We start from the raw sequence: 26626 nt of genomic DNA on the forward strand, positions 1-26626 counted from the left end.
AGTGTTTGGAGACTAACCCAATCAGCAAGTAAAGGTACAATAGAATATTACTCAGTGATGACAACAGCAAACTGGTGAGACATGCCTTAATGTCCCGGCTCTCAGAAACGGGTCATGTGAGGGAGTCCACAATGTAGACTCCTTTACGAAGACTCTAGACCAAGCGACACCATCTAGAGTAACCAAATGAAAGCAGTTCAGTGCTGGGGAGATTATGGAGAAGAGGCAAGCTGCACCCCGGTCTGGGCGATGAGGATGCTAACTTTTATTGGTGCACTGGCTGTGCACCAGGTGTGCACCTGTCAACACAGACACTCGTTTTCTTCTACACACATTATACCACAAGAGAAATAGCAGAGAAGAAATAAAAGGAAAGAATTGAAAAGACAGAGGAATCCCAAATCCACTTTGCAAGAACTTCAAGAATAAATCTGCCTGTGCTGTGGAATAAGAATGAATTCTGTTTCCCTAAAATGTTAATTGGTTATATCAAAGCCCAACACACATTCAAGGTACTGGTGGATAGTCACTAGATAGACAAGTCTGACGGCTTCCTGGCCTTTTCTTTTGCAAACCTCCAAGCTTGGTAGCTAACATATGCTTCTGAAGAACAAGGACCCAGGCAGGAGTTCATGGTGAGTCTCAAGGCTCTACCCCCTATGGCAACTGAGTTCACAGTCCAGAGTGTGGGGAAGAAAGAGAGGTGTTGATAATCACGTGACCCCACGAGTCAGTACACAGGAGTAGGTGAGGACCAGAAAGAGTTGCCTGGAGGAGATGTGTAAGCTATGGCGTATCTCTTTGAGCGATCCGGCCAGTGGCCAGGGCCAGTGTCTGCCCTGCTAGACCCCTGCTCTGACACCAACCATCTTCCCTGCATCACCAGTTCTCAGATTTGGTCATCCTCCTTAGAAAGCAGCAGTTGTGAAACCTACCTCAGAGATGCAAGAATCAATGAGAGAAAGAATCTGCTCAAAGATGCCCAGAGGAAAGGCGCAGAGCAGATTCTAACCACTATCTGCCCCAGACCAATCTCAGCCCACGGCAGTGCCTGCTGGAGTTGCTTCTGATTGGGAAGACACAATACAGGGGGTCAGCCTAAGTTGGAACTGGGAACAATAAATATATAGCAAAATAATTTCGACAAATAACTAAAGAGTTCCCTCACCACCAGTTTGGTGAACCAAAGAGCTATCTGGAATTAGTTACAGGAGTGTGAAGGACTCAAAGACAGTTTCATCATGTACTCTGTGACCTAGGAAAACAGTACAGGAACTTGGAAGTGGAGCATGGCAAGGTGTCCCTGGGGGGAGGGGAGAGACCTGGAGGGGACTTGAGGGTTAGTACATAAGACTCACTGGAGCTTTAAGAGAACTCCCCCCAGTTTACTCTTAGCAGGGTGCCCTAAGGGAGTGGGTTTGAAGCAAACCAAAGTGCCTAAGGGCTACCGGTATTACAGGTATTCTGGATCCCTTCTGAGCCCAGAATCTTCCTGTACACTATATGCACCATCCAAATAAGGATTTGGGGATCAGAAATGGAAGGTGAATTTCGTGCCTTGGTATTTCATCCAGATTTATTCAAATCTAACGAACCATGCCTGAAGAAAAAAAAATCTAGGAAAAAAAAAAACTGAACATCTTGCTCATTAATACAGCTGTGCCCAGTGTGCTCTTGACCACAGTGCACGCTTTGGTGCTCAGATGTTGCAATGCAGTCTCATGAAGCCGCTGCGCTTTCTTAGTTTGTGTGCCTGCACTCTCAAGGGCGGGGATTACTCCCACCTGTGTCCAAATGCTACCAAATTAATCTAGGACTACACCAGTAATGTGTCTCTGCCCTCCACGGTTACTGCCCCAGTGGAGCGAATGCTGGGCAAAGGAAGCCCACCTGCTTCTGAGCTCAGGCATGCGGGGTGGAAAGGAGCCTGCATCCCTCAGCTATGATTTTTAGGAACCTTGCCAAGGATCTCCGCGCATCAGCCCAGCTCTTCCTCCGCCCCCTCCACTTTCTAGCCTTCGCCAGTGCAGTAGCTCCTGGTAGAACCTCGCATGCCACCTCCCGACCATCCCCGGGGTTGGCGCCTGGAGCAAGGAGCAGAAGCTGCAGGGGAGCGCGGTTCCACCGAGTTGCTTTTTCTTAGTTAAGCCCTCGCGGAGGGGCGTTCCAGGATCCGCACCCGTTGCACTTGCAACCCGGACTGCTGTGGGTCTGGAGGGCCTTACAGAGACCCCGCTGGAGCTTAACGCCAGCCCTTGGGGTCCTGACCCTGTGGTTTAGGCAGGTGGCGCATGAGTGCCTGTGGCTGTCTTAGCTTCCCAGCCTCTGGCGCAGGGTAGGGCAGCGTGGACATCTCGCACTCCCCACCCAGCTTCTTGCCCCTCCTCAAGTCCTCTTGGAACTGCTCCCACTTCTGGTTTGGAGAGACCTGGACTGTTTCCCAGCAAGGCAGCCCTGGGCAGAGCGCCTGGCGCCGGCCAGGGCTCCCTCTGGGGTGCGGGCTGCTGCTCAGTGGGCTCTGGGCTGCGGGTCTCACCGACCCGGCCTAAGGAGTTCCCACAAGCTAGTAGTATACGTTGGTCCAGACTGAAGAGGGAGGACGCCGGCGCATCTCCCCTGAGGCGCGCATTTGCATCGCCAGCTTCCAGGCTCTCAGGAAGTTTGCAAGGTAGAGGATTCCAGATCCCCAACTTCTCAGGAACATGAATCAAACAGCTGGAGCCTCCAACAATGTCAGGTGTCCCCCGGGGAAGGGCCATAAGGTAAGAGACCCGCGACGGAGGGGAGGAGGACAGTTGTCCATGTCTAAAGAGTAGATGGAGATTTGCAAGCCTTAGGAGGTGGCATGAATCTCTTCCCAGCGCTGGTGTGTCCTTCAGTGGCGACAGTAGATGAATGGTGTAGATTCCCCAGGATGTGTGATATTTCACAGACCCAGAGCCCGCCAGCTAGAAGGGCTCATTGTATGTGACTGTGTTGGGGTATCCCGGACTTGGACGTGCTCTGTTGCTGGTTTTCGCTGGTCCAGGTCTAGTGAATGCAGATGTTTGCTTCTATTAAGTTTTCCGGGAAGATAGTTCTGTAGGAGGCAGAGCCCCTAAAACAGCTTTTCCAGACTGGAGGTGCCGGAGAGACTTCCTGCTCTTGTTGGTGCCACAGACACGTGCTATGTTAACTTTAACGGACCACTGTGTGCCTGAGGTTATTCCTAGGAAGTAAGCGTGGTTCAGAGAAAGGGGTACTCAGGGTCCGGAGAACCCTAGCAGAAGCCTCCAGAAGCTAGCATGTAGGGTAAAAGCTTGGAAATGTCTACTTCCCACACTCAAGGGTGCTGATCCAGATTCTTCCCGCGCCCTTCTCAGCTGCAGTCTTCCCTTGGTGGCATCCAGGATTGTTGCTCTTTCTTAATCACCTGTGGTTGCCATGTGAGCAGTTGGGAGGAAATCGTTTACCTGGATACCCAGGAGAGCACAAACCAATACATGTGTGGCTATACTTGCCATATGTTTCAAAGTGCTTACAGACTGAGTCGATGCTCTCAGCTTCTATATTGTGCTTGCTATGCCTAAACTTGCATATACATTACAAGCACGTGGCTATTGGCATTCAGGAGAATGTTGCCACTGGGATTTGTTTGTTGGATTTTGGGGTGTGAGGTTGGGGTTAATAATGGTCTTGGGTTCATTTGGTGACTAAGGGAAGCCATGGTCTACTACACTTATGAAAGAAGGAGCTGTGATTGTGATATACTTTTATTTCAGATGAATAGTAACTATCATTTCCCCATCAGATGTGGCGGAAGCATTTTAATCAGCAGGTCATGTGACTGACCTTTGTTCTCATGAACTATGATCCTATCAGTTCCCAGTTCCACATTTACCTTACTTAATAACCAGAGGAAATATCTTTTAAATCCATAATGGCTGACATTATAAGATTTTAAATTAAAAAAATAATAAAGTTTTGCACGTTGGTGATTATACAGTGGAGACATCTGTGTGGTTCATAAGATCATTCAATGATTTCTTTTTTAAAAAAGAAAAGGAAAGAAAGCCTTGGTTCCACTGGCCAATTGCCTTTTTGGCAGAATTGGACTGCAGGGTATCGACACCAATAAAACCTTTCTGGGAAGTGTTGGAACACACACTGCCAGCACTTAGAAGGTGCTAGATAGAGAACCCCTTAGTCACAAGTCAAGGATTGTCCCATTCATCTGTGGTGTGTCTACACATCGTTCAGTTCATCAGTCCCATTAACTCGGCAATAAGTCACAATCAATCCATCAGCAGAGAGTCTTGGCCATCAAAAATGCACAATACTATTTGGACCATATATGATTTTGGTTACAATGTTTCTTAATAAAATACAAAATTCAATAATGTAAGCTTACTCTATTAGAAGTTTGAAAGAAGTTGCTTCCATTGCCCCCCATGCTGTGGGTCATCTTGGGAGATGACCATGATGGACCTCGTTGATCTGACGTCATTCATCCACCAACAGAACTCAACCACCTTAGCTCGGCCAATGCATTAGAACTTGTTCTTGTGCAGATAGTTCTTTGTGTGTGTTCCTATGTGTGCCAGTGCACACATGGGATTGTACATGAGGAAGTCAGAGAATGACTCTGGAGGTTTCTCAGCCACCACCCATGTTTAGTCTCTGAAACAGGAGATCTCGCTGGCCTGGAATTCTGCAGGTAGGCTAGGATGGTTGACTGGTGAGAATCAGGTAAAGTCTCAACCTTCCAATGCTGTTGCTCTTTAATACAGTTCCTCATGTTGTGGTGACCCCTGACCAGAAAGCTATTTTCATTGCTACTTTGTAACTTTAATTTTGCTATTATGAATCCTCATGTACATATTTTTGGAGACAGAAGTTTGTCAAAAGGGTCACGATCCACAGGCTGCTCAGGGATCTGTGGATGTCTGCCTCAAGCTTGGGTCTTTATATTCACAAGCGCTTTCCTGACTCAGCTGTCTCGCAGCTCAGCGCAGACAGTCTTGGAGGGACACCTTGTAGGCTACTCACTGGGGGAGTTCAGTTGTGCTGAGATGTGGTGTCAGTAGCTGTATTCTCACTTCCTGAGGGCCCAGGCCTGAGAAACAAAAGCTCTTTGTTATATCTTACCTGCTCCTCGGTGAAAGACAATCAAATATCTCCTGGGCGCTATGAAGGGAAACCTGCCCATTGTCCTCTGCTGTAGACAATAGTCACTGTTCCAGAGATGGAAAGTACAGCAGTTAGGGTCACATGGGATGGTAGATGAGTATTTTCCATGGGGTCATAGAGTCACTGTAGAACTAAGCTGTGGGAACCGGCAGTGCCTGAGACTCATTAGCAGCCAGGGATGTTGTGCAAGTAGCCGAGTCTGGACTGACAGGGTGAGGCCGCTCGCAGTCTGATCCTTGCCACAGCATCCCCTGTGCTGTTACTGACTCCTGGAAACTTACAAGAGCTCTCCATTCTTGAATGAAGGCAGCAAGGTTGAGTTTTGTAGACAGTGAGAAGCAAAAACTGAAGACTGTGCAGCTCGAGCTCTGGGGGACCACACTGTCCCTGCTGTGGGGGCTCGAAGGAAAATGGCCCCAGAGGAGCAGCACTATTCGAAGGTGGGGCCTTATTGGAAGAAGTGTGTCATTGGGGATGGGTTTTGAGGTTTCAAATGCACAAGCCAGGCCCGGTGCCTCTCTCTTTTCCTTCAGAACAGGATGTAGAGGTTCTTCTCCAGTATGTCTTAGTGTATACATACTTTCTTGCTTCCTGCCATGATGTCAATGAACAAAACCTCTGAACTATGAGCCAACACCAATTAAATGTCTTTCTTTATAAGAGCTGTTGTGGTCATGATGTCTTTTCACATCAATAGAAACCCTAACTAAGACATCTACACAGGAAGTAGAGAGTCAGACAGCCAGTAGGAAAGAGTTCCAGCTCATAGAGGGTTTTTTTTTTGTTGTTGTTGTTGTTGTTGTTTTTTTGTTTTTGCTTATAGGCCTGTACAATCTGAGCCCCTAGGCTGCTTGAAACTCAGGAAAGCCATGGCCCAACAGAAAGTTATAAACTTACTTAAAACATGAAGTATGTGCGTGTTCGTGTGTGTGCATGCGCACACGCACACACACACACACACACACACACACACACACACATTGGGTGCGTATATAGAGGGCAGAAGTCAACTCGAAATATCTTCAGTTATTTTTGTCCATCTTGATTGCATTTTTCCTCATTTATTGAATCTCCTTCTCATTGAACCCAGAGCTCTGACTGGCAAGACTGGCTGGCCAGCAAGATCCAGGAATCTTCCTGTCTGAAACCCCAAGTTCCTCTTCTAAATTTGGGATGCAGACATGCACAGCTTCACTGCATTTTTCACTTAAGTGTGGGGTATGACCTTGACTCTTTAGGTTTGTGTAGCGAGTGCTTAGCCCCCTGAACTAGCTCTCAGCCCACGTTATGATCATTTCCGTGGTTGTTTGTGTAACTAGATTGCACTGTTCTTTGAAAAATATGTTAGATTTATTATCACTTGCTTTGGAGACTCTTTTCTTCCTACTGGATTGCCTCTTCTAATGTGAGGGGATGTACCTAGTCTCTTTGCAACTTGATGGGCTATGTTTGATCAATATCCTTGGGAGGCCTGCTCTTCTCTGAAGGGAAATGGAAGAGGAGTGGATCTGCGGGAGAGGGAAGGTAGCAGGAGGGACTGTGGGAGGAGAGAAGGGAGGGGAAACTGGTTGGAATGTAATATATGAAAGAAGTATAAATAAATATTAACTTTCATACGTGAATACAATGTATCTTGATCATATCCACCCTCTCCCTCCAACTCCCTTGCTTCTTAACTTCATGTTGGACCCGAGCCACCCTTTTTCTTTCTTTGATACAACCCACTGAGTCCAATAAGTGTTGCTTGTCTGGGCAGAAATCAAAGGCCAGCCACTGTGACATGAGCAACCTACTAGAAGCCACACCACTGAGGAAAAGTTAGTCTCCACCGTAGCAGCCATCAGCTGTATGGCTCCTCTGCTAGAGGTGAGCTAAGTAAGGATCCTTTCCCCCAGCTGTGCTTGAAATAGAGTTGGGGTTGTCTTGTGCAAGTCTTATGCAGCTACTCTAAATCTGTGCATGCAAAAGTCATATCCTATCCAGAGGACAGCACTTCCCAGAATTCCTCCCTGAATCCTCTAGCATTTAACTCATGTTGCCCTATCTTGCATGGTGTTTCCTGATCCTTCAGAAGGGGAAGGGAGGTTGATATCCATCTACGGTGGAGCACGCCCAGTTTGCACGGTTCTTGCGTGTGAATGTTGTAGATGCTAATGTCCTTTGACAATGTCAGAAAGTTGGATATGCCTGGCGGCTCTTCTGAAAGGGGAGCTAGCTCGGAGCTTTGTGTTGTCAGTCTTTCATTAGCATCAAAGCAACAGTTGATCTGTCCTCCGCTTCTGCACGCCATGGAGATAGCCATCCAAGTCTGCCCATAGAAACTCAATTGTACCAGCTCATCATGAAATTAGCTCACCTCTGCATCTGAGTTTTATGGGGCTTTATTGTAGGGTCTTCAACTGCTTCCAGGTATCCACACCACTTACACAACCCCCTGAGGGCTTCTGCACTGACAGCCTTCTGTCTGCTGCTCTCTCTGATTCCTGTCATCTCTGAAATGATACTGTTGAAAAATTTACCAAGCTATTTACAACCCACTTTTAGTGCTGATCTCACTAAAGTGGGGTAGGTGTGGTCGGAAAGATGTTATCTGTTGACGCGTGTGTGTGTGTGTGTGTGTGTGTGTGTGTGTGTGTGTGTGAGAGAGAGAGAGAGAGAGAGAGAGAGAGAGAGAGAGAGAGAGAGAGAGTTTCCCTTGATATTAAATGAAAAAATATCTATTAATGGAAACAATTTTGGATCAGTCATGTGGAATAATGTGAGCCTGTATTTTCACTCTTGTATGCTCTTGAATACACACATATATGTACATATGGATTTTTTTCCAGATAGAAGGGCACATTTATTAACCAAGGTAAAATGGTATTATTATAATACCTCTAATAAGATCCCTACATATGTATTTACAAATGTTCTTACAAATGAAAAACAATGGTTTACTTCTAAATAACTTCCTTCTATAACAATGGGTACAGAATTCGATCTAGTAGGATTTTGCCTTTCTTTTGACGCTTTAAGCGTGGTGTTCTGCTGCGTTCCTGTCTCATTTGTCTGTTTGTTTGTTGTTGTTGTTGCTTATTTGTACTTTCCTACTGAGCCAAAAACCGGGTGAGTTCTTGTTCCCTGTCTGGGATGTATCATCTTCTCTGTCTGATTTCAAGATCACGTCACTGTCTTTGAATTTCCACATTCAACTGTCACCTGGCCAAGTATGGTTTTGTTGCTATTTACCTTGCTGTTGGTTCAGAGGTCACCTTGAATCTTTAAATGCCTCATGTTTGGGGACTCTGCAGCCTCTGTCTCATCAATGTCTTTTTCTCCTGTCTCATTCTTTGCTTGTCGTGGCAAGAGCCTGTGTGGCTCTGTGGAACTCGGGGCCTCTTGTAAAATTCTGTCTTCCAGGACAACACCTGCTGCCTTTAAGAGATCTTCTGTGCCAGCTTGCAAGAGTCCATCACAATCTGGCCTGTGGTCTGTCGACATTCCCCTCTGTATGGTGAGGTGGGGAGGATTATGGGACCCTCGTCAGTTTATTCAGCCATTTCTTCCAACCAGTTGTGTGGAGTTCTGCCTGAGTTGCGCTGATCTCGGCATCTCAGGGATGGGTGGAGTATATCGGCTGGGGAAGACAGGGGATGGGTGCCTCATCTCCACAGACACAGGGGAGTTCATGTCAATGCTGGGTGTAGCTTTTCCAGTACAGCTGTTTCTGGGTCACCTCCTGCAAGTCACCATTCATCCATGCCCTGGGAGTAAGCCTAGTAAACTTCTTGGTACCCAGGGTGAACTGTGGTGGAGTCATATTTCTTTCTGTAGTGGGATCTTGGGAAGTGGGGTTGGCACAGTTCCAATCTCCCCTCTTCCTGGGGCAGGGGGAATCTGCTGCAAACACTCATCAGATTTTCCCTCTATTTTTTTCTCGTCTTTGGCTACAACCCTATTGCTCTATCTTCACACTGAAGGACTCTTTTCCTCTCTATTCTGCTATCCACTCACTCAGGCATTTGCTTTTGATGCAGCATGCTTTTAAAAAGTCATTATGATTCCCACTTTGTTCCTTTTTCTTTCTCCTGATTTCCTGTTTGAAGCTATCATGTTTTTCATCTATGGTAAGCACCCCATTCTTTCTTTGATGAGCCTCATTACAGTAACCACATCAGACCCTTGTCTGACAGTCCTATCATCCTAGGTTCCCACCTAAAGATCAGTCAATGGAGACTGTGTTTTCTCCTTGAGGATCTATCGTATGCCTCTTCCCTTGGGTTTCAAGTCCATCTTCTCTTGGGCACTGTGAACCTTTGGAAATTCTGGATTCTAATAGGTTTCTCTGATGATTTGTTACTTGTTCTTATGAATAATTTAGTTGAGTGGCAACCCAAATGCAAATGTTCTTTTATCCTTACTTAAGTCACTGGAATCTTCCCAGTGTTTGTGTGGGTGCAGCTGGAGTCTCGGGAGAATCGAGGCCCAGCACTTGACGTTGTTTTGCTGTATTCTAAATTCTAGAACTCTTCTTCTTTCTTGCTCTTTGGCTTCAACAGTTATTGAACCCCTGTTCTGCCCAGAATCTGGGGCCTCTCCCATGCTTCCATGACTTTTCCTTCTGTGTTGTGTGTACAGATGCTGACCACCTGTGTGTGATAGTTCAACCAGAGATCATCTTATCCATGGCTGGGCATGCAACTGCACCTATATCCTTCATCAGTAAACTTGGTGCCCAGGCTTAGCATCACATGCTCTGTAGGTCACACCCACTCTGGTCCTTGAGTTTCAATTACAAATCAATAATTCACAGTTTGTTTTTTTCAAAGTTTTAGTTCCAACTTAACAGGTCTCTGTGACCTGAGACTCTGTTCAGGGAAAGAATAGGAACCTGGGCTTCTTTTCTCCACTGTGGCTGCAATTACCTTCTCATGAGCAGACTTTGCTTAAATGTTTGCTTGCTTTTCCTTGCGGATCAGAGGTGGTTCTCTCTTGCCTTTCTTCTTCTGCCAGCTCCCTCTCCTCCCCTCTTCCATAGAGCTTGCCTGGTCTAAAGGCTTCCTTTGTCTCCCCTCCCCATTAGCAGCAATGTTTTTTTATTGTTTGAGAATTTCATGCACACAAATAATGTTTGGCCAAGTTCATTCCCATTCCTTCCCTTTTACTTCCTCTCCTACCTATCACTTTCCCCTTCCAACTTCATGTGCTCTGTTTAAACCCACCACATTTGGTGCTGCTCGTACGTGCATGGGTGTGGGGCTATATCTAGAGGAGTATGGATTGCCTTTTGGGACAAAAGGAAACCAGCAGTGTCCCGTCCCGTCCCCCCCACCCCCAGCAGCATTTACCAATAGTTTCTCAGTTAGGCATGGGAGCTGGGTTTTGTCTCACTTAGTCTTGTGTGGGTCTTAATTATTCATAAGAACAAGTAACAAATAATCAGAGAAACCTATTAGAATCCAGAATTTCCAAAGGTTCACAGTGCCCAAGAGAAGATGGACTTGAAACCCAAGGGAAGAGGCATACAGTAGTTCCTGTAGTGCCTGTGTGTAACCACCCTGCTGTGTTTGTCATCTCGCCCCATCTTGACATTGCCTCTTCCACATCATTCTTCCTGTTTCTTTTCTGCTGGAATGTGTCACTGGTTTCTAAACATTTAGATCCCTACTCCATTAGAAACACGCAGCCTCCTCCTCTCCATGACATGAAGGCTCTGTCCTCAATTTCCAGACAGCTTGGTCATGATCTCCTTTTCTGGAAGGTCTTTTCTTGAATAATGAAATCATGAGCTGAGTCACAATCTGCCCTGGGCCAAGAAGAGCTCCAGTGAGCTCATGGCTCCTCAGCAATCCTACTGTGACACGCTGTGTCTCCTCCCATCCCATCTCCTTTCCCACAATGGCAGGAGCACAACACAGAGCTGACTTCCTCTAAGGAGTTTCCATTGTAACCTCTAGCCCCAAAAATCAGCCCCCAGCTTGTTCTTTGGTTTTTAATTGCACCCTTCCTACCTACTCTGACCATGGTCCCATCTGTGTCTGAATCTTCTGATTTGCTGATCCTAATGGTGGCATCTGTCACCTTCTGTGGTAGCACCTGATTCCTCTTGTGTTGCAAATCTCCTGCACCTAATATGTAGCGTTTAAGGACAGGATCTAGTCTAGAGGTTATTTCTCTCAATCTCCTCATTTCTTCAGCTGAAGTTGAAAATAACGCAGTTGACTAATGAGAGAGCCAGAATGCTCTCACACCGCTCCCCACTCCTGTTCTTGCCACGTTCCACTACACCAGACTGTTCCAAGGCTTATGTTTCCCTGGAGAAAAGACCAGGGGTCACATTCAGCGTGCATGCAGGTACTGTGCATCCTGTTGAATATCCCGAAGATCTCTCCCTACTGCATTTATTGTGTACCGCCCTCATCACCCTTCTCGAAACTAAACAAAAAGTCTGCTTATTTGGTAATTTCTGAAAGAAACAGACTAGGGCACCATATAAATAAAAAAATGTAAATTCTTTTTTACTACCCAGGAACTAAATCATCCAGAAGGATTTTAGAAATTTCAATGTGGTACATAAAAGATAAATTGCCTTAATGACTTCCAGTATATCAGTGAAAATCTATTTATGTTATTTTGGTTTTACATTTTATTGATTTTTAAAAATTTAATTGTCCCCATTTTCAGAGTTAAATGCATAAAATGAATATAAGCTCATGCATAAGTTAAATTTCCAGGAATAGAAAGCAGTAAATGAGTAGTAATTGTTTTCCTGGTTTCATTTGTTGAATTTTTTTTTAAGTCAAAAGCTGAATCTTGAGTGTGCCACATGGCTGGTACCTCCCCAAGGGCTTCCAAGTATGACTCAACCAACCAGGACTTGAAGATATTTAGGAAAATGTATTTCAGTGATATAGTCTATAGACAAACTATTTCTCCTGTCATCCCCTACACAATATATCACCACAACTATTTTACTATATTGATGCTGTGTTACATGTTGTAAGTATTCTAGAGATGATTTGATGGCAGGCAAATATGATAGCATCTTAATACGCTGTCGATGGTTTGCCAACATCTGACGAGTTTTCCATGGGTCCCAGGAACCCATCCATCCCAATGCAACTACGTTTTAATTATGTCACACTTTGTACTGCATGAAGAAAACACAGTGGGATTTTGTGGACCCTCCAAACTCGACACTTTCTTTGTATGTGGGCTTGCCAATCTATTTAGTGGAGAGAAATAGAAGAGCGTGTGTAACTGCTTGCTCGTCTTCTGCTAAGTGTGTTAGGACTTCGGGATGCTTGTCCTGATTTCATACACAGGGATCATGTGAAGTGTGCTGCCACGGACCGGCTCAGGGGAGCCACTCAGACCATGGGAGAAGCAGGGTCTTGGTAACAGGAAGGCACAATTTCGGCAAATGACAGACAGACACAACACACAAGAGAGTGGTTGGAATCTGCTGCGATTTTACTAAATTCATGTTTTCATTATATATTAATCAAACAAAGAACAAATCAGAAGGTCATGTGTCATCAGTTGGCACAGTATGAAAGCTTCTTTTAGTCACATCAGCGATATTTATAAATAAAGGACATTGAGCTTATAATTCATGTTCCTAGAGAAGCTAAATAAGGTGAATCCAAAGACAAACACATAGGCATCCTCAGGAATATTAACCTTCATCAGGCGATGAAAGGAGACAGAGACAGAGACCCACATTGGAGCACCGGACAGAAATCTCAAGGTCCAAATCAGGAGCAGAAGGAGACGGAGCACGAGCAAGGAACTCAGGACCACGAGGGGTGCACCCACACACTAAGACAATGGGGATGTTCTATTGGGATCTCACCAAGGCCAGCTGGCCTAGGTCTGAAAAAGCATGGGATAAATCCGGACTAGCTGAACATAGCGGACAATGAGGAATACTGAGAATTCAAGAACAATTGCAGTGGGTTTTTGATCCTACTGCACGTACTGGCCTTGTGGGAGCCTAGGCAGTTTGAATGCTCACCTTACGAGACCTGGATAGAGGTGGGCAGTCCTTGGGCTTCCCACAGGTCAGGGAACCCTGATTGCTCTTCGAGCAGATGAGGGAGGGGGACTTGATTGGGGGAGGGGGAGGGAAATGGGAAGCGGTTGTGGGGACGAGGCAGAAATCCTTAATAAATAAATAAATTTAAAAAAAAAGAAAAAAAGAAAAGTATATTATCAGGAACAGGTGCTAGACATAAAGCATCCTTAGAAGAGGAAATCTTGTCTTTGGGACTGTAAACCTCAGACAAGTGGTTTCATCTTATGTTTTTTGTTTGTTTGTTTGTTTGTTTTTTTGGTTTTTCGAGACAGGGTTTCTCCGTGGTTTTGGAGCCTATCATGGAACTAGCTCTTGTAGACCAGGCTGGTCTCGAACTCACAGAGATCCGCCTGCCTCTGCCTCCTGTTTCTGTCTCATTATCGCTATCATGGCCCTTCCTCTTTCTAACCTTTTATTTCATCTAGTGACCAAATATACCTAATCAGTTCTCTGCACCTGTTGAAATATACTTTTTAGTACCTTCTTATGCAGCAGACATCATGGGGGTTGGGATCTAGCAAGCCTATCCATAAAGTTCAAAGTATAATCTAACAGTCTTTGTCCATCAACATTAACCCATCTATTCCCTTGCTCATCACACACCCTGTGTATGGCAAAGGTTCTGCTGTAGTCTTATACATTCCCATACTGTGCTTCCTTATCCCAGAGCTGTTCCTGAAGAGAATGATCCTTGTCTTGTATATATAAAGACTATCATTATTATGAAAGAATTTGTGCAAAGCTCATATTCCATATAGCCAGCTACTCGAGAAACCTGTCTTATGCCTCAGCGGTGGCTAATACCAGGCCGTCTGCCATTGACCTCCAGGAAGCCTAGTCTCATGGGACACTTAGCTCCCATCCGGCATAACGACATATGTCATGTCACACAGACGACACTGGAGTTGGTGTGGCAGTGTGCCCTCTCCTCGTTGATCTTTCTTTCTTATGAAGATTCCAAAAAAGAATATTAAGAAACTGTAAGGCATAGAAACATTACTAATTTAAAATTGCCCAGATCAGGTATACACAGAGCCATGTTATTCACTGTATTTATTTATTTACTTATTTTGAGATAGTTTCCTGTACCTTACATGGGTCTCAACTCTCTATGGAGCTACAGATGATCTTTGAACTTCTGATCCTCCTGTTTCTCCCTGCAGAGTGCTGGTATTGCTGATGTGCACACCCAGCTCACTGTTATGCAATGATGGAGACCAAACCTAGAGTTCTGAGCCTGTTGACAAACTCTCCACCAATTGAACTACATTCTCAGACCTTAAAAAGATTTGTAATAGGAAAAAAATCTGATTTTTTTGGTATTGGGCCATTATAAAGCATCTTGACCATCCATATATGGGGAGACTTGCCTCAGGATTGTTACTGAAAGAAACTAGAGCAGAGAAAATGGAAAGCAACAGACAGGACCTTGTGAGCTGAGCTGAGTGTCATGTTTGTCACCTATGGTATCAAAGCCTTTACTTCCGAGAGTGGAGAACATCCAGCTAGGCCTTGAAGCCCTGTCAAGATTGAATGCTGTTAACATTCCAGCTTTCAAAGTATCCAGGCAGGCACACTGATGGCCATTAGGAAGGCAGGGCTGAGCACAGGGACAGAAATACTCTTAGTTCCAAAACCAGTGCCAGTGGGTCCTTCAGCTTCTGGAGGTCACTCAGTTGAAGGACATATCTAGTTGCCCTTACTGCTGCCCGTCGTTTTGAATGATTACCCAAATAACTGCATAATCGTATAAAACACATTAATGAAGCCCACACTTTAGGCCTTAAAATCAATGTTAATTATGGCGATTGTTACTTCTTTTGCTCTTGAAATATCAAGACACTGGGAGACTATGACTAACAATTTAGTTAAGATATAATCGACCATACAAATTCACATTGTACAGTCAGTAGGCTTTTGCATAAGAGAGCACACACCCATGAAAACCCTAAGGAGATGAAGTATCATTCCAAAAAGTTCCATGTATGTGCCTTGTAATCTCTTTCCTGGGTCCCCCCCACACACACCTATTCTTCCAGAAGCACAGCACTGACCTTTCTTCAATTGCTATATTTTCACTTTCTAGCATTCTGTATGAGAACATTAAAGCGCAAATACTTTTCTACCGACTTGCACTAGGTGTAGATATATTCAGATGTGTGCATGTAATAAGCATGTACCAACAATTTATTTAGGGCCTATGTGCCTCACATTGGCTAGGTTCTGGATTTGAACCCTAACTCTACCACATGAATCATTTTTTTCAGAGTGATGTGGGATTGTGTGTCTATACTGTGACTTCTCTGTCTTCTACCATGTTGAACATTTGGAAACTTCAGGTATGGGGATATTACCAACAAGATATTATAAACTTTTGTTTGTAAGTCTTTTATGAGTGTAACTGGCATTTCATGTAAATAGGGGTATCTGCACTATATGGTAGATAAGTGATTAGTGTGCGTGTGTGCATGTGTGTGCATGTGTGTGTGTGTGTGCGTCTGTGTGTGTGTGTGTGTGTGTGTGTGTGTGTGTGTGTGTCTGTGAAGGGGACATGTACATGCAAAGGCCAGAGGTCAAACTCTGGGTGTCTTTTTTAAGGAGCCATCTACCTTGCTTCTTGAGACAGAATGTCTCACTGACCTGGAACCCACAACATAGGGTAGGCTAGCTGTCCAGGGAGTCCCATATACCGCCTGTCTCCACCTCCCTAGTGCTGGGATTACAAGCACATTGCAAAGTCCAGATTGTTTGCCTGACTTCTGGGACTTGAATTAGGGTCCTCGCGCTTGTGCAGGGGTGCTTTCCTGACTGTCGTCCCCATAGCTCCCTGACTCGCTTGTATTGAAAGTTTAAACTATCAAATTGTTTCCATCAGGGACTTCAGAATTTTGCTTTCTACCCATGTGTAAAAGGCTTCCAGTCTCTGAATCTTTGCCAAGATTCAGAATGACTCTTTTTTGCTAGTGGGTGTCTCAGCGAGGATGTAATGGCGCCTTGGGACATTGAGATACTTATTTTGCCAGTGACTATCTCTGTTAATTATCTTTGCATGCAGTTGTTCATGTACACGTTACTGAGAAGGGCATGGTAGTCTCTGGCACATCCCCAACAGCCAGCCTATCCCCAACGGCCTGCTTTCTTTCAGTTGAGTTGAGAGGTTTTCATGAACTGTCAAGCACATGATGTGCTAAATGTTCATCCCCTTCCATGACAACTTTTGAAGAATCTAGATTTGTGCTTTGAATGTTTGCATGCAGGAGGAAGAAACACCTTTTGTCCATACCTACACTGTATGGAAATATTTGCTCAAAATGCATCATAAGTACAGATGTCAAACCTGAAACCTTCAAAGATCCAGAAGAAAGTAGGAGATGGCATTCTGGTTCAGTTGATCAATTTCACAGACCTTCTCAGAGAATTAACTCGGAACTATTTTACTTTTTTTTTTTTTAAAACGTCCCTGTTGTGTGGACTCTGATTTGTTTTAACTTACTTTGAGTTTTTTTTCTTTCTGCCTTTCTTAAAGAAAGAACTGAAGTCATTGATTTAACCCCCGTATCACTATTGAACATGGGTTTTTAATATAAGTTGCACACTTCCACTTTTTAAAAATATTTGTATTTGTTCTTTGAGAATTTCATAGGTACATACAATGTATTTTGATCTTATTCACACGATTCCTTCTTCAAATCCCCTTCGCACTATGCCTCCAGTGCATTTCCCTGGCAATTTCATGTCATCTTCTTTTCAATATATATATATGCTATTTGGTCCAGCCAATGTGACCACGGGCCAGGGCCATTCATCCACTGGAGTTCCAGCAACCCACTAGTGTCCACGCCCTGAAGCAAAATGACTGTCTCTCATGCAGCAGCTGTCAATAGGAATTTCTCCTCAGCTGGAAATGGGCTGAAATTACGATCGGCTAGATCTGCTATAGGTTAACTACAGCTCCCGTGAGCTCCTGAGTGCAATGACCATGTCCTTTCCAGAAGATAGCATCTTACAGCACCTCTCCCCAGCCTCCAGCTCTGACATCCCTGCTGCCATCACTGCCGTGATGTCTCTTGAGCCTTGCATGGTGGAAGTCTATACAGATGAACCATCCACAGCTGAGCACTCACAATTGCTCATCATTGACGCTTGCACCAGATTTGAGTCTCTGAATTATTACCGCCCACTGCAAATGACGCTTTCCTGACCAAGGGTGAGAACAACACTAATCTGTGGTTATAAACAGAAATGTTTCGAAAGCAGTTTGACAGCATTTAGCATGACAGAAACAGATGCCCCCCTAGGCTGTGACCTCCCCAGTCATGGGTTTGACCATATTTACTGTACCAGATGTGAATTTTCTTCTAAACACACAGTGTTTAGCATATTCTAGGTCTGAGTTACCTCACTCACTGTAATAATTTTTAGTTCCATCCATTTTCCTGAAAACTCATAATTGTAATTTTCTTACACCTGAATAATATTCCATTGTTTATATTATGATATTTTTATCATCTTCTCATCAATTGATGGGCATCAATGTTGGTTTCATTTTCTGGCTGTTGTAGTAGCAATGGACATGGATGTACATGTGTCTCTGTAGTAGGACAGAGAGTTGGCTGGTTGTGTGCCCAGTTGGGGTACAGCTGAGTCATTTGGCAGTTCTGTTTCTAGATTTTTGAGAAAAGTCCAGATTGGTTTCCAAAGTGGCTACACCAGTTTGCACCCCCACAAATAGTGGATAAGGGTTTCCCTTTCCCCACATCCTCATCAATATTTGTTATCATTTCTATTTCTGATCTTGCCTATTCTGATTGAGGTGACATGAAATTTTAAACTCATTTAAATATGCAATTTCATGCTTACTAAAGATGCTGAACTATTTCTACAGGGCTTGCTAGCCATTTCTATTTCTCTCTTTTTAAAATGAGAACTTTTCATTCAGTTCCATTAACTATTTCTCATTGGGTTGTTAGTTTTCTAGATGGTAATGTTTTGTTTTGTGTTTGTGTTGTGTTTTGTGTGTGTATGTGTGTTGTATTGCCTAGACACTATTCCTCCTTTGCATGTGTAAGGTAGCAAAGATTTTCTCCCACTCTGCGTGTTTCTTCACTACACTGTTTTCTGGGCCATACAAAAGCCCTGAGTTTCACGAGAAGCCCCCTGTCGGCTGTCAGTCTTATTGCCTGCATGCACTGCCAGAATCCCACTGGGAACCCTTACCTATGTCCATAAATTGATGCCTACTCCCTTCTGGTCCTGGAGATGCTCCAGAACATCAAGTCTTCTGTACAGTTCTTGATCCATTTGGAGCTGAGTTTTGTTCAGGGTGAGAGGCTTTGGGTGCATTGTCAGGTTACTATTTGAGTTCTCTGGTGTTCTGAAGGAGCTTCACTGTAAACTTTCCTCTCAGGACCACCTTCATTTGTGCACCACAGATTATGTTTTTGTTTTCATTCAATCCTAATGTAGTTTTTATTTCCTTCTTGATAACTTCAGTGATCAATTTGTCATTCAGTAGTGTACTGTTTAATTCCCACAAATTTGTGCTATCTCCTGTAGTTTCTGCTGCTAATGATAACTAGCTTGTTTCCATTGTGGTCAATGAGAATTCAAGATGTTATTTCCATTTCCCTGTGTTTGTTGAGGTCTAACATATGATTTGTGATCTAACATATGATCAATTTTTCACTTTTCTGGATGTTGAAATCCAGTTTTTTCCCCAGCACTATTTATTGAAGATGCTGTTTTTTAATCCAGGATATATTTGTGACATCTTTGTTAAAAGGCAGGTGGATGTAGTTATTTGGGATTATATCTGGGTCCTCCATTCCACTGATCTGTGTGTCTGTGCCAATGGCATGCTGATTTATTACTATGGCTCTGTAGTATAATTTGAAGTCAGGTATGTTGACATCTCTTATGGTGTATGTTCAAGATTGCTCTGACTATCCACAATTTTGGGGAAAGTTACATAAGCTACTAAGAAGATTTTGCATTCTTTATTGTTTGAGTGAAATGTCCCGATTTATCCTAAATGGATAAATACCAGAACTAAAATTCTCTGTGAAAATATTTTAAATATGTTAATGAATCCTTTACTATATTAGAAATTTTGATCTTAAGATGAAATAGCACTGAAAGTTATAATTGTAAAAAGATGTTAATACACCTTTCACATTTAGGATATCTTTTGACATTAGCATCATCCCCTATATTAGGTTTACATATTTTCTTGATAAATCGAAGCATTTATCACAATGCCTGTCTTTTTCTCATTGAGCAACATTTGATTTACAGACAATTCTGCCTCATGTATGCATCGCTCTCCTATGCTGTCCTTAATTTCTATCTCTGTGACTCTTTCTCATTCCTTCACGTTCAGCACATGTGTGTCCTTAAAAGTGAAGTGGGTCTCCCAACGGCAACATATTCAGGGATGCTTTTGTTTAAAAATAATTTCAATAATTTAGTCCATTCACATTCCAGTTAACTTTGAGTGATAAAAACTACTTCCATTTTTTTTCATCGTTTTCTGGTTTTTAATAAACAAGCTGCTTTTTCCCTCTCGTGCTGTTTCCCTTCATGATTGATGTTTCTGGTAGCATATTTGAAATCTTTGTGTCTCTCCTGCAGGTCTTTGCTTTGTGGTTACCATGTTGAAGCATATCACACATGAATCATCTTTCTTCAATCTGGTAATGAATTGAGATTTAGGAGTTTGTTGTTGTTGTTGTGTTGTTTTGTTTTTCAAGGCAGGGTTCTCTGTGGCTTTGGAGCCTGTCCTGGAACTAGCTCTGTAGACCAGGCTGGCCTCAAACTCACAGAGATCTGCCTGCCCCTGACTCCTGAGTGCTGAGATTAAAGGCGTGCACCATCACCGTTTGGCTATGAATGGAGTTTTATTGAACACAACTATTGGATTCTACTCTCCATATGTTAAGGGGTCTGAATTCGCATCATCTATACTATGCACATGTACACAACTTATATTTTAGCTATGACTATTGCTGATTATTTTTTCCTTTGAACCTCATCCTGGGAATGAATTCCACACCACTACTGGAGGCTTAGATATTCTGAGTTTGCCCACTGAGTCCGATGGCTTCCTGTGTTTGATATCATTGGTCAGAATGCATCCTTTCAGGCTGAAGTCCCTGCAAAGCAGGCCCAGTGGAGATGGGCACCCTTAGCTTTTGCTTGTTTAGAACAGGTTTTACTCCTTTGTTTCTGAAGTGCAACTTTGCTTGGTAAGGTATTCTGGTTGACACGTTTCCCTCCTCAGCATGTGAACACATTCTCCTGCTGTCTCCTGAGAAGCCCGCTGACAGCTGTATCCCATTTATCTCAGGATGCTCTCAGAACACCTTCATCTTACTGATTTCCAGTAGCTTGATTCCGTGTCTTGGTGAGCTCCTTTTAGGGCTGAGTTTGACAGGAGAATGATTCTGTATGGGGGTGATTTTCTTTTATATAGACTAGGAAAGTTTTCATCCATTCTGTCTTTAGATATGATTTCTCTCTGGCCTTCTCTCACCTTCCTGAAAATCATACTATATGTATTATTATAAATAAATAAATCTTGATGGTGCACCACAATCACATCATCTATGATGTCCCTTCTTACAGACAACTTGGCAGACTCTGTTCTTTTTATTGATGTAAATTGGTTTTCTCTTTTTTGACTGGGTAGCTTCAAATGGTCTACCCTCAAGCTAGCTGCTTAAAGTTTGTGTTGGATTTTTTTAGTTATTTTCTTCTAGGGTTTACATTTGTTACTTTAGCTACTTTCTTGTTGGTACATAGCTTAATAAAATTTAAACCATATATTCTTGAAGGTTGATGAACATCTTAAATATTTTTTATTACTTTAAAAATATTACTCATGTGTTTGTGCCTATGTGTGTGTCTACACGTATGTGCGTGTGTGTGTGTGTGTGTCTGTGTGTAGATCAGAAGACAACGTACAAGACTCAATTCTCTCCTTCTATCCATTGAGTCCAGTGATTACAAAGGTCATCAGGCCTGGTAGCGAATACCCTGACCTACTGATCTAGCTCACTAACACACCGTGAACATTTTTCAGGAGGGCTGTTCTCTGATATATCTTGCTGTCTGTCATCCTATGGATGCTTCATTCTTTGGGGTCCTTTATTGGAGACACTTTAGTTTCTTTTGGATGAGTTGTGATTCTCTAGTCCCTGTGTCTTAGTGCTGGTGTTTGCACTATGTGGAGGCAGCCACATCTTTGTTTTTTACAGAAAGGATAGGGTTTTCCCTCTTTATTCTAGCCTGTGGCTTGTATGGGCCCCCTTGTGATAACCATAGGCAAGCGGAACTTCCTTTCTGGCTCCTTGTGTGCCTGGGCAGCTGACTTCACTCTGAACTCACTCGGGGCCCCTGTCTTGGCCCAGCTCTCTATCAATGTTGTTGTGCAGCCAGACTGCCATGGTGGATGGGCACTGAAACTGTTCTCACCCACCTGGGCCCCATGGTGGACCCTCTGGCTGGAAGGTATCACTCTGAGTTCAGCAACTGGACAGAGTCGCTGGAGGTGCCTTAAAGTTGGATGGACCAATAGCTCCTCAGTAGAAATACAGGCTTGAGGATTTGTCATCATCCTGTATGAACCTGGGGTGGTTTTAAGATCCCGGGACACACTAAGTTTCCCTGTATGGCAGAACCATCTCTCTCTCTCTCTCTCTCTCTCTCTCTCTCTCTCTCTCTCTCTCTCTCACACACACACACACACACACACACACACACACACACACACATCTCAACCCCTTTTGAAGCAGGAACTGAAAGTGGCCCAGGTTATTATTGCATGAAGCTTGCCAGAACTGAATTTATCAGACAAACAGAGGGGTCTGAGGCTCTGTGACAAGAGACAAAAGGAAACCAGAAAAATCAAACTTGCCAGCATCAGGAGATGCACTGGGGAGCAGGATGTTTGCTCTTCGTTTTTTTGTTTTCCAAGGCTTGTCAATACCCTTCTGTGCTCGCTAATAATGTTTTACTGCTGGACCTGAGGTTTCGTGACAAACCAGCTGGGCACTTTACTGTAGCATTAAGTAGGAGTTCAAAACAGGAGGACAAGAGCCTGGACTTCCCTAGGGAGTCAGGAAATCTAGGTTATATCTATAATGTGTCAGGGTTTTTTGTTTTTCTTTTAAGTACTTTGTATGGGTATTGATTTTTTTTTTCTTAAGCCATCAAATGAACTCTCCAAAAGATGCTTTGTAATTCACAAAGCACCTTGCAGGTTTCTCTAAGAGCCGCGCCTGACCTCTGGCCCTGAATGAGTTCACCAGTGTTCCACCAAACAGCTGATACTCAGGAGGCAATCAGCAAACACATATTTAACCAGTTCTAAACAGAAATACCTGAGTTTTCAAGGAAGTACACCCTTGTTGGTATGTTTGAATTAATGATGGAATTGACTGGGTTAAAATGCCCTGTCCAGTATAGGCTACTTTCACAAACCCCAGCTATCTATCTATCTATCTATCTATCTATCTATCTATCTATTTTTTTAATTAAAAATTTCCACCTCCTCCCATTTCCCTCCCGCTCCCCCATCCCCCTTCCCCTCCCTCTAGGCTCTTCTCTCTAGCCTGGCTTGTTGTAAATGTAGTTGTGTGAGCTGGAGGTGAGGGGGCGGGGCTCTCCTGGAGCTGGGCGAGGCTCGCGTTGGAGGTGTGCAAATCTCTCCCTGAAGGTGTGGGGCTTCTCCTTGTCTCCTCTCCAGCATATTCATTCTTCGACTTGAATTGTCTTGTCCCAATTTCTTCCTTCTCCAAGTTTTGGATCAGGTGAGTTGGAGAAAGGTAGACACCGTGTCACATGGTAGTGGGTCTCTCTGGACTTGACACATACACACAGACAACCATTTCTTATGGGGAGCTTCCTTGAGACTTTCTTTTGAGGATTACACAAGGTAGCAAAAGGTGGCTGCTGTCTTCTCTCCAGCTGTGACTGTCACTGGCGCTCCTATTTCCTGTTGTCCCCTCTACTGATCGCTGCCTTGTCAATGTGATCCTTCCAGACTGACTGTGGACTTTCTCACCTCCATATACTCTACTCTGGTCCATGCATTGCCTTTCTTACCTCATTCGTTCCCATTTCTAGTTCAGGAGAAACAGCCTCATTTGCGCCCCATCCCTGGTATGGAAAGCTCACTCCAGGACAGTCTTCTCTTGCCAGTGCTGAACCTGAGAGAGGATTGTGGTTCCATCTTCTTGACCTAGACTCTTCCCAAGTGAGGTGAAGTGCCATTGCTAATGGGTGCCTATTCTCCAGATCACATGGGATGTTGAGGCTCTCTGAATAGGTCTTCTCAGCCCGTCATTTGGATGTGATGAAGGAAGCTACCAGTCTAATGAAGATGTCAGGGGCTAAATATGATTCAAAATACATGCTAAGTATTTTCATACTATTTTGTCACAGGTGACTTGACCCTGTAGGGACACTTGGCAGCCATTTTTACAGTTCCTAACTGTGTGTGTCTTGGCTGTTATTGAGACAGGAAAGCACTGGTGAAGTTGTTTGTCATTCTGTTGGAGTTTATGGTTTATCTCTTTGGATTCCAGACAGTTGAAGATACCATGCATGTAGTGGTACCATCTCAGCTTTTCCTATGAGCTCACAGGGTGATTCTGGCTTACCTGATTTAAGAAGGGTGTTTTTGAGAGCTGCATGTGGCGGGACACAGCATTATACTTGAGACCATGTTTTGTCAAGAGAATTCATGCAGGTCCAGCCAGGGAAACCTCCTGATTATTTCCATTCTGAGAGCACCAGTGTGTTCTGAGCTGAGATTTTACATGTTGACTCTATTTGCCACAATTGACCATCATACGAAAATATTAAATAGAAAATTCTAGAAATAAATAATTCCTAAGTTTCTAGCTTCATGCTTCTCTGAGCAAGGTGTTATAGCTCCTGCTGCCCAGCCTCTCCTAGCGCATAGAGGGAGTCATTGCATCCTGTGGGTTGTACCCTCATCCCCTCCTGTCAGTCACTCCATCCTCTCAATGACGAAATACACCATGTGGCGGTGCTTGTTTCCCTTGGTGTATTTGATGATGACCTGAAATGCAAGGGCAGAGAGTAGCTTGGGGATGTTGAAGGACAGCTAGAAGTGCTTCCTAAAAGTGAAAGGTGCCCTCTGAGAAGAAGCTGTTTCTTTTTTAATATTTATTTATTTTAGTTTAGTGTGTGAGTGTTTTACTTGCGTGTGTGTCTGTGCACCTGTGTGATCCTGGTGTCCATGGAGGCCAGAAGAGGCTGCCATATTCCCTAGAGTTAAGGGCAGCATGAGCTGCTGAGTGAAGGATAAAAATAACTCAGACTGGCAAATGCTTGCCCAGAAACCCCCAATCCAGTTTCTCAAGAATTACTTCCACCACCTCTGCAGTTTCTATCTGAAACTACAGAGGTAGAACTAAGACCATAAAGTTGTCTACTGAACGCCCACCGTGATATGCTCTTGCTTCCCTTCAAACCCCACAGACCCTCCAGCCCCAGGGGCCATGCTGCAGCCTCCACTTCCTCAAGAGGGCTGTGGCCCTTCAGTTTTTCCCACTAAAAGAACAATTCTGCTTCTGGTAATGACTGTTTTCTGTCTTCTAGCTCCCTGTTTCCTCTATCAGTTCCTCTCTAATAATGGTTAATAATGTGGGTACCGGCAGCTGACCCCTAGACCCCCAGAAGAGCCGTGAGCACTCTCAGCTGCTGAGCCATCTCCAGCCCAGAAGAGGTCTTGAGAGAAAGTCTATTTACACATCACTTGTTGCTGTAAATTGCTTTGCTTTGCTATTGATTGTTGCTCTCTTACCGTGTCTAATTTACAAATTCTATTTTATAAGGAAAAAAGAGCCACAGTGCACACAGCCCTCTCCTTGCTACCCATGGTTCCAGGCATCCGCGGAGTGTCTTAGAGCCTGTCCTCCAGGCTAAGGGGACTGCTAGACTGCAATCGTGTGCTCACACTTAAGAAATGGGGCTGTTTGGTAGGAATCTCTTCCTTCCCTACTAATTCCCTCCTGCCTGTACTGTTTCAAAAACACTTTTGTGCATCTGAGTCATCTCAAATTATTTCTACTTAAAACACAGATGAGTGTTCCAAATGACGCATGAGGTTCTACTTACACAAACTCCCAGAGGATGCCTGTGCTCTGTGGTCCTCTTGCCACACCGTGGGTGACAGGAAAATTTTTCTTTGATTGATAATCCATCAATGATCCATAGTACTGGGCACTGTGTATGAATATCAAGAGTCTGTGGACATTTTGATGTTATGGAGAAGGTCTTATTGATAATGCGATCACTGTTGGTAGAGTATTGATAGTCCATTATTGATTTGAGCTGTTGTTAAAAGCTTTGGTGTCATTTATGTGGAAAGGGGGATTATAATATGAGCAAGGGCTGGGTTTTCATGTTTAATTTTCCTACAGCTGCCCAGGCCATGAGCAGGTTTCCATGTGTCCATCCTTTTCCTGCTCTCATTACGTGTGTGTTATCTTAGCTGGTCTCCAGAGGTCTAGCTCATGCTAACTTTTCATTTTCAAATGTATCTTGTATTTATGTACCCAGGTTCTTATAAACTTGGCAGCTAATTCTGTATTTATACGCATTTATTCTTAGGGAAAAAAAGTAAATCCTTGCCCTTAATGGATGCTTGGTAAATGTCTACTGGAAACACATTTGGAGCCTGAGAGTGGAGATGCCAGATAGACACTGAATAGTGAGGAAACTGGGGAGGGGGGTTTTAAAATTTCTCCAGGAAATCTTTATTGTTTAATAATATTAACCTATTAGCATGGAAAGAGTGAATCCCATAATATCCATGCATAATACATTTCTCATTTTTAACTCTTCCAAAATCTAGTAGTAACAGTTGAGGAAAAGTTGTAAACCTTATCACTATTTTAAAAACAATTGTCCAAGGAAGGGGCACAGCAGACCTATGCTCCTCATTGATGCATCCCAGAGGTTGCACACTGGGAATCTCTCATCTTGAAGGTAGAGTCCACCAAGACATTAACCAAAACCTTTTATTGTTCCCGATAGTTTCTGCTGTACAACTTTTTAATGGACCTGTTTTGATCTTGTCTGTATCAGAATCCAAATGATGATTTGAGAAGTCAGTATTGAACTATAAGCTGCCACTAGGCTTCATCTCCTGGGTTATGGATGGGTCTCTTGAGGAAAGTCAAGACAAAGATGAATGAAAAAGGCAAAAACCCCACTTTGAACTTTAAATTGTGTGTTATTATAGATGAAGAAATTTTCTGGAATATTCTATGTAGAAAAGGAGAAAGAAGGTGTAGAGGGGAGGAGAAAAAAACTGTTCTTGGTACATTTCAATGGTGCCATGAGGTAAATTATGTTGCTTTTAAG

General features: G+C 43.7%; 1 protein-coding gene across 1 annotated transcript in view; it reads left to right on the plus strand.

Moving 5' to 3' along the window:
* The first annotated feature begins 2268 nt into the window (after window positions 1–2268).
* Window positions 2269–26626, plus strand: part of Dpp6 (dipeptidyl peptidase like 6) — an 866060-nt gene continuing 841702 nt past the window's right edge. The window contains exon 1 of the mRNA XM_041640587.1: window positions 2269–2762. Within this exon, the coding sequence (XP_041496521.1) occupies window positions 2703–2762 (60 nt within the window). The 5' untranslated portion in view covers window positions 2269–2702. The remainder of the gene's footprint in view (window positions 2763–26626) is intronic.

This window comes from Microtus oregoni, unplaced genomic scaffold (genome assembly GCF_018167655.1).
Source record: "Microtus oregoni isolate MIOR12 unplaced genomic scaffold, Mior012 000064F_ref0000363, whole genome shotgun sequence".
NCBI lineage: Eukaryota > Metazoa > Chordata > Mammalia > Rodentia > Cricetidae > Microtus > Microtus oregoni.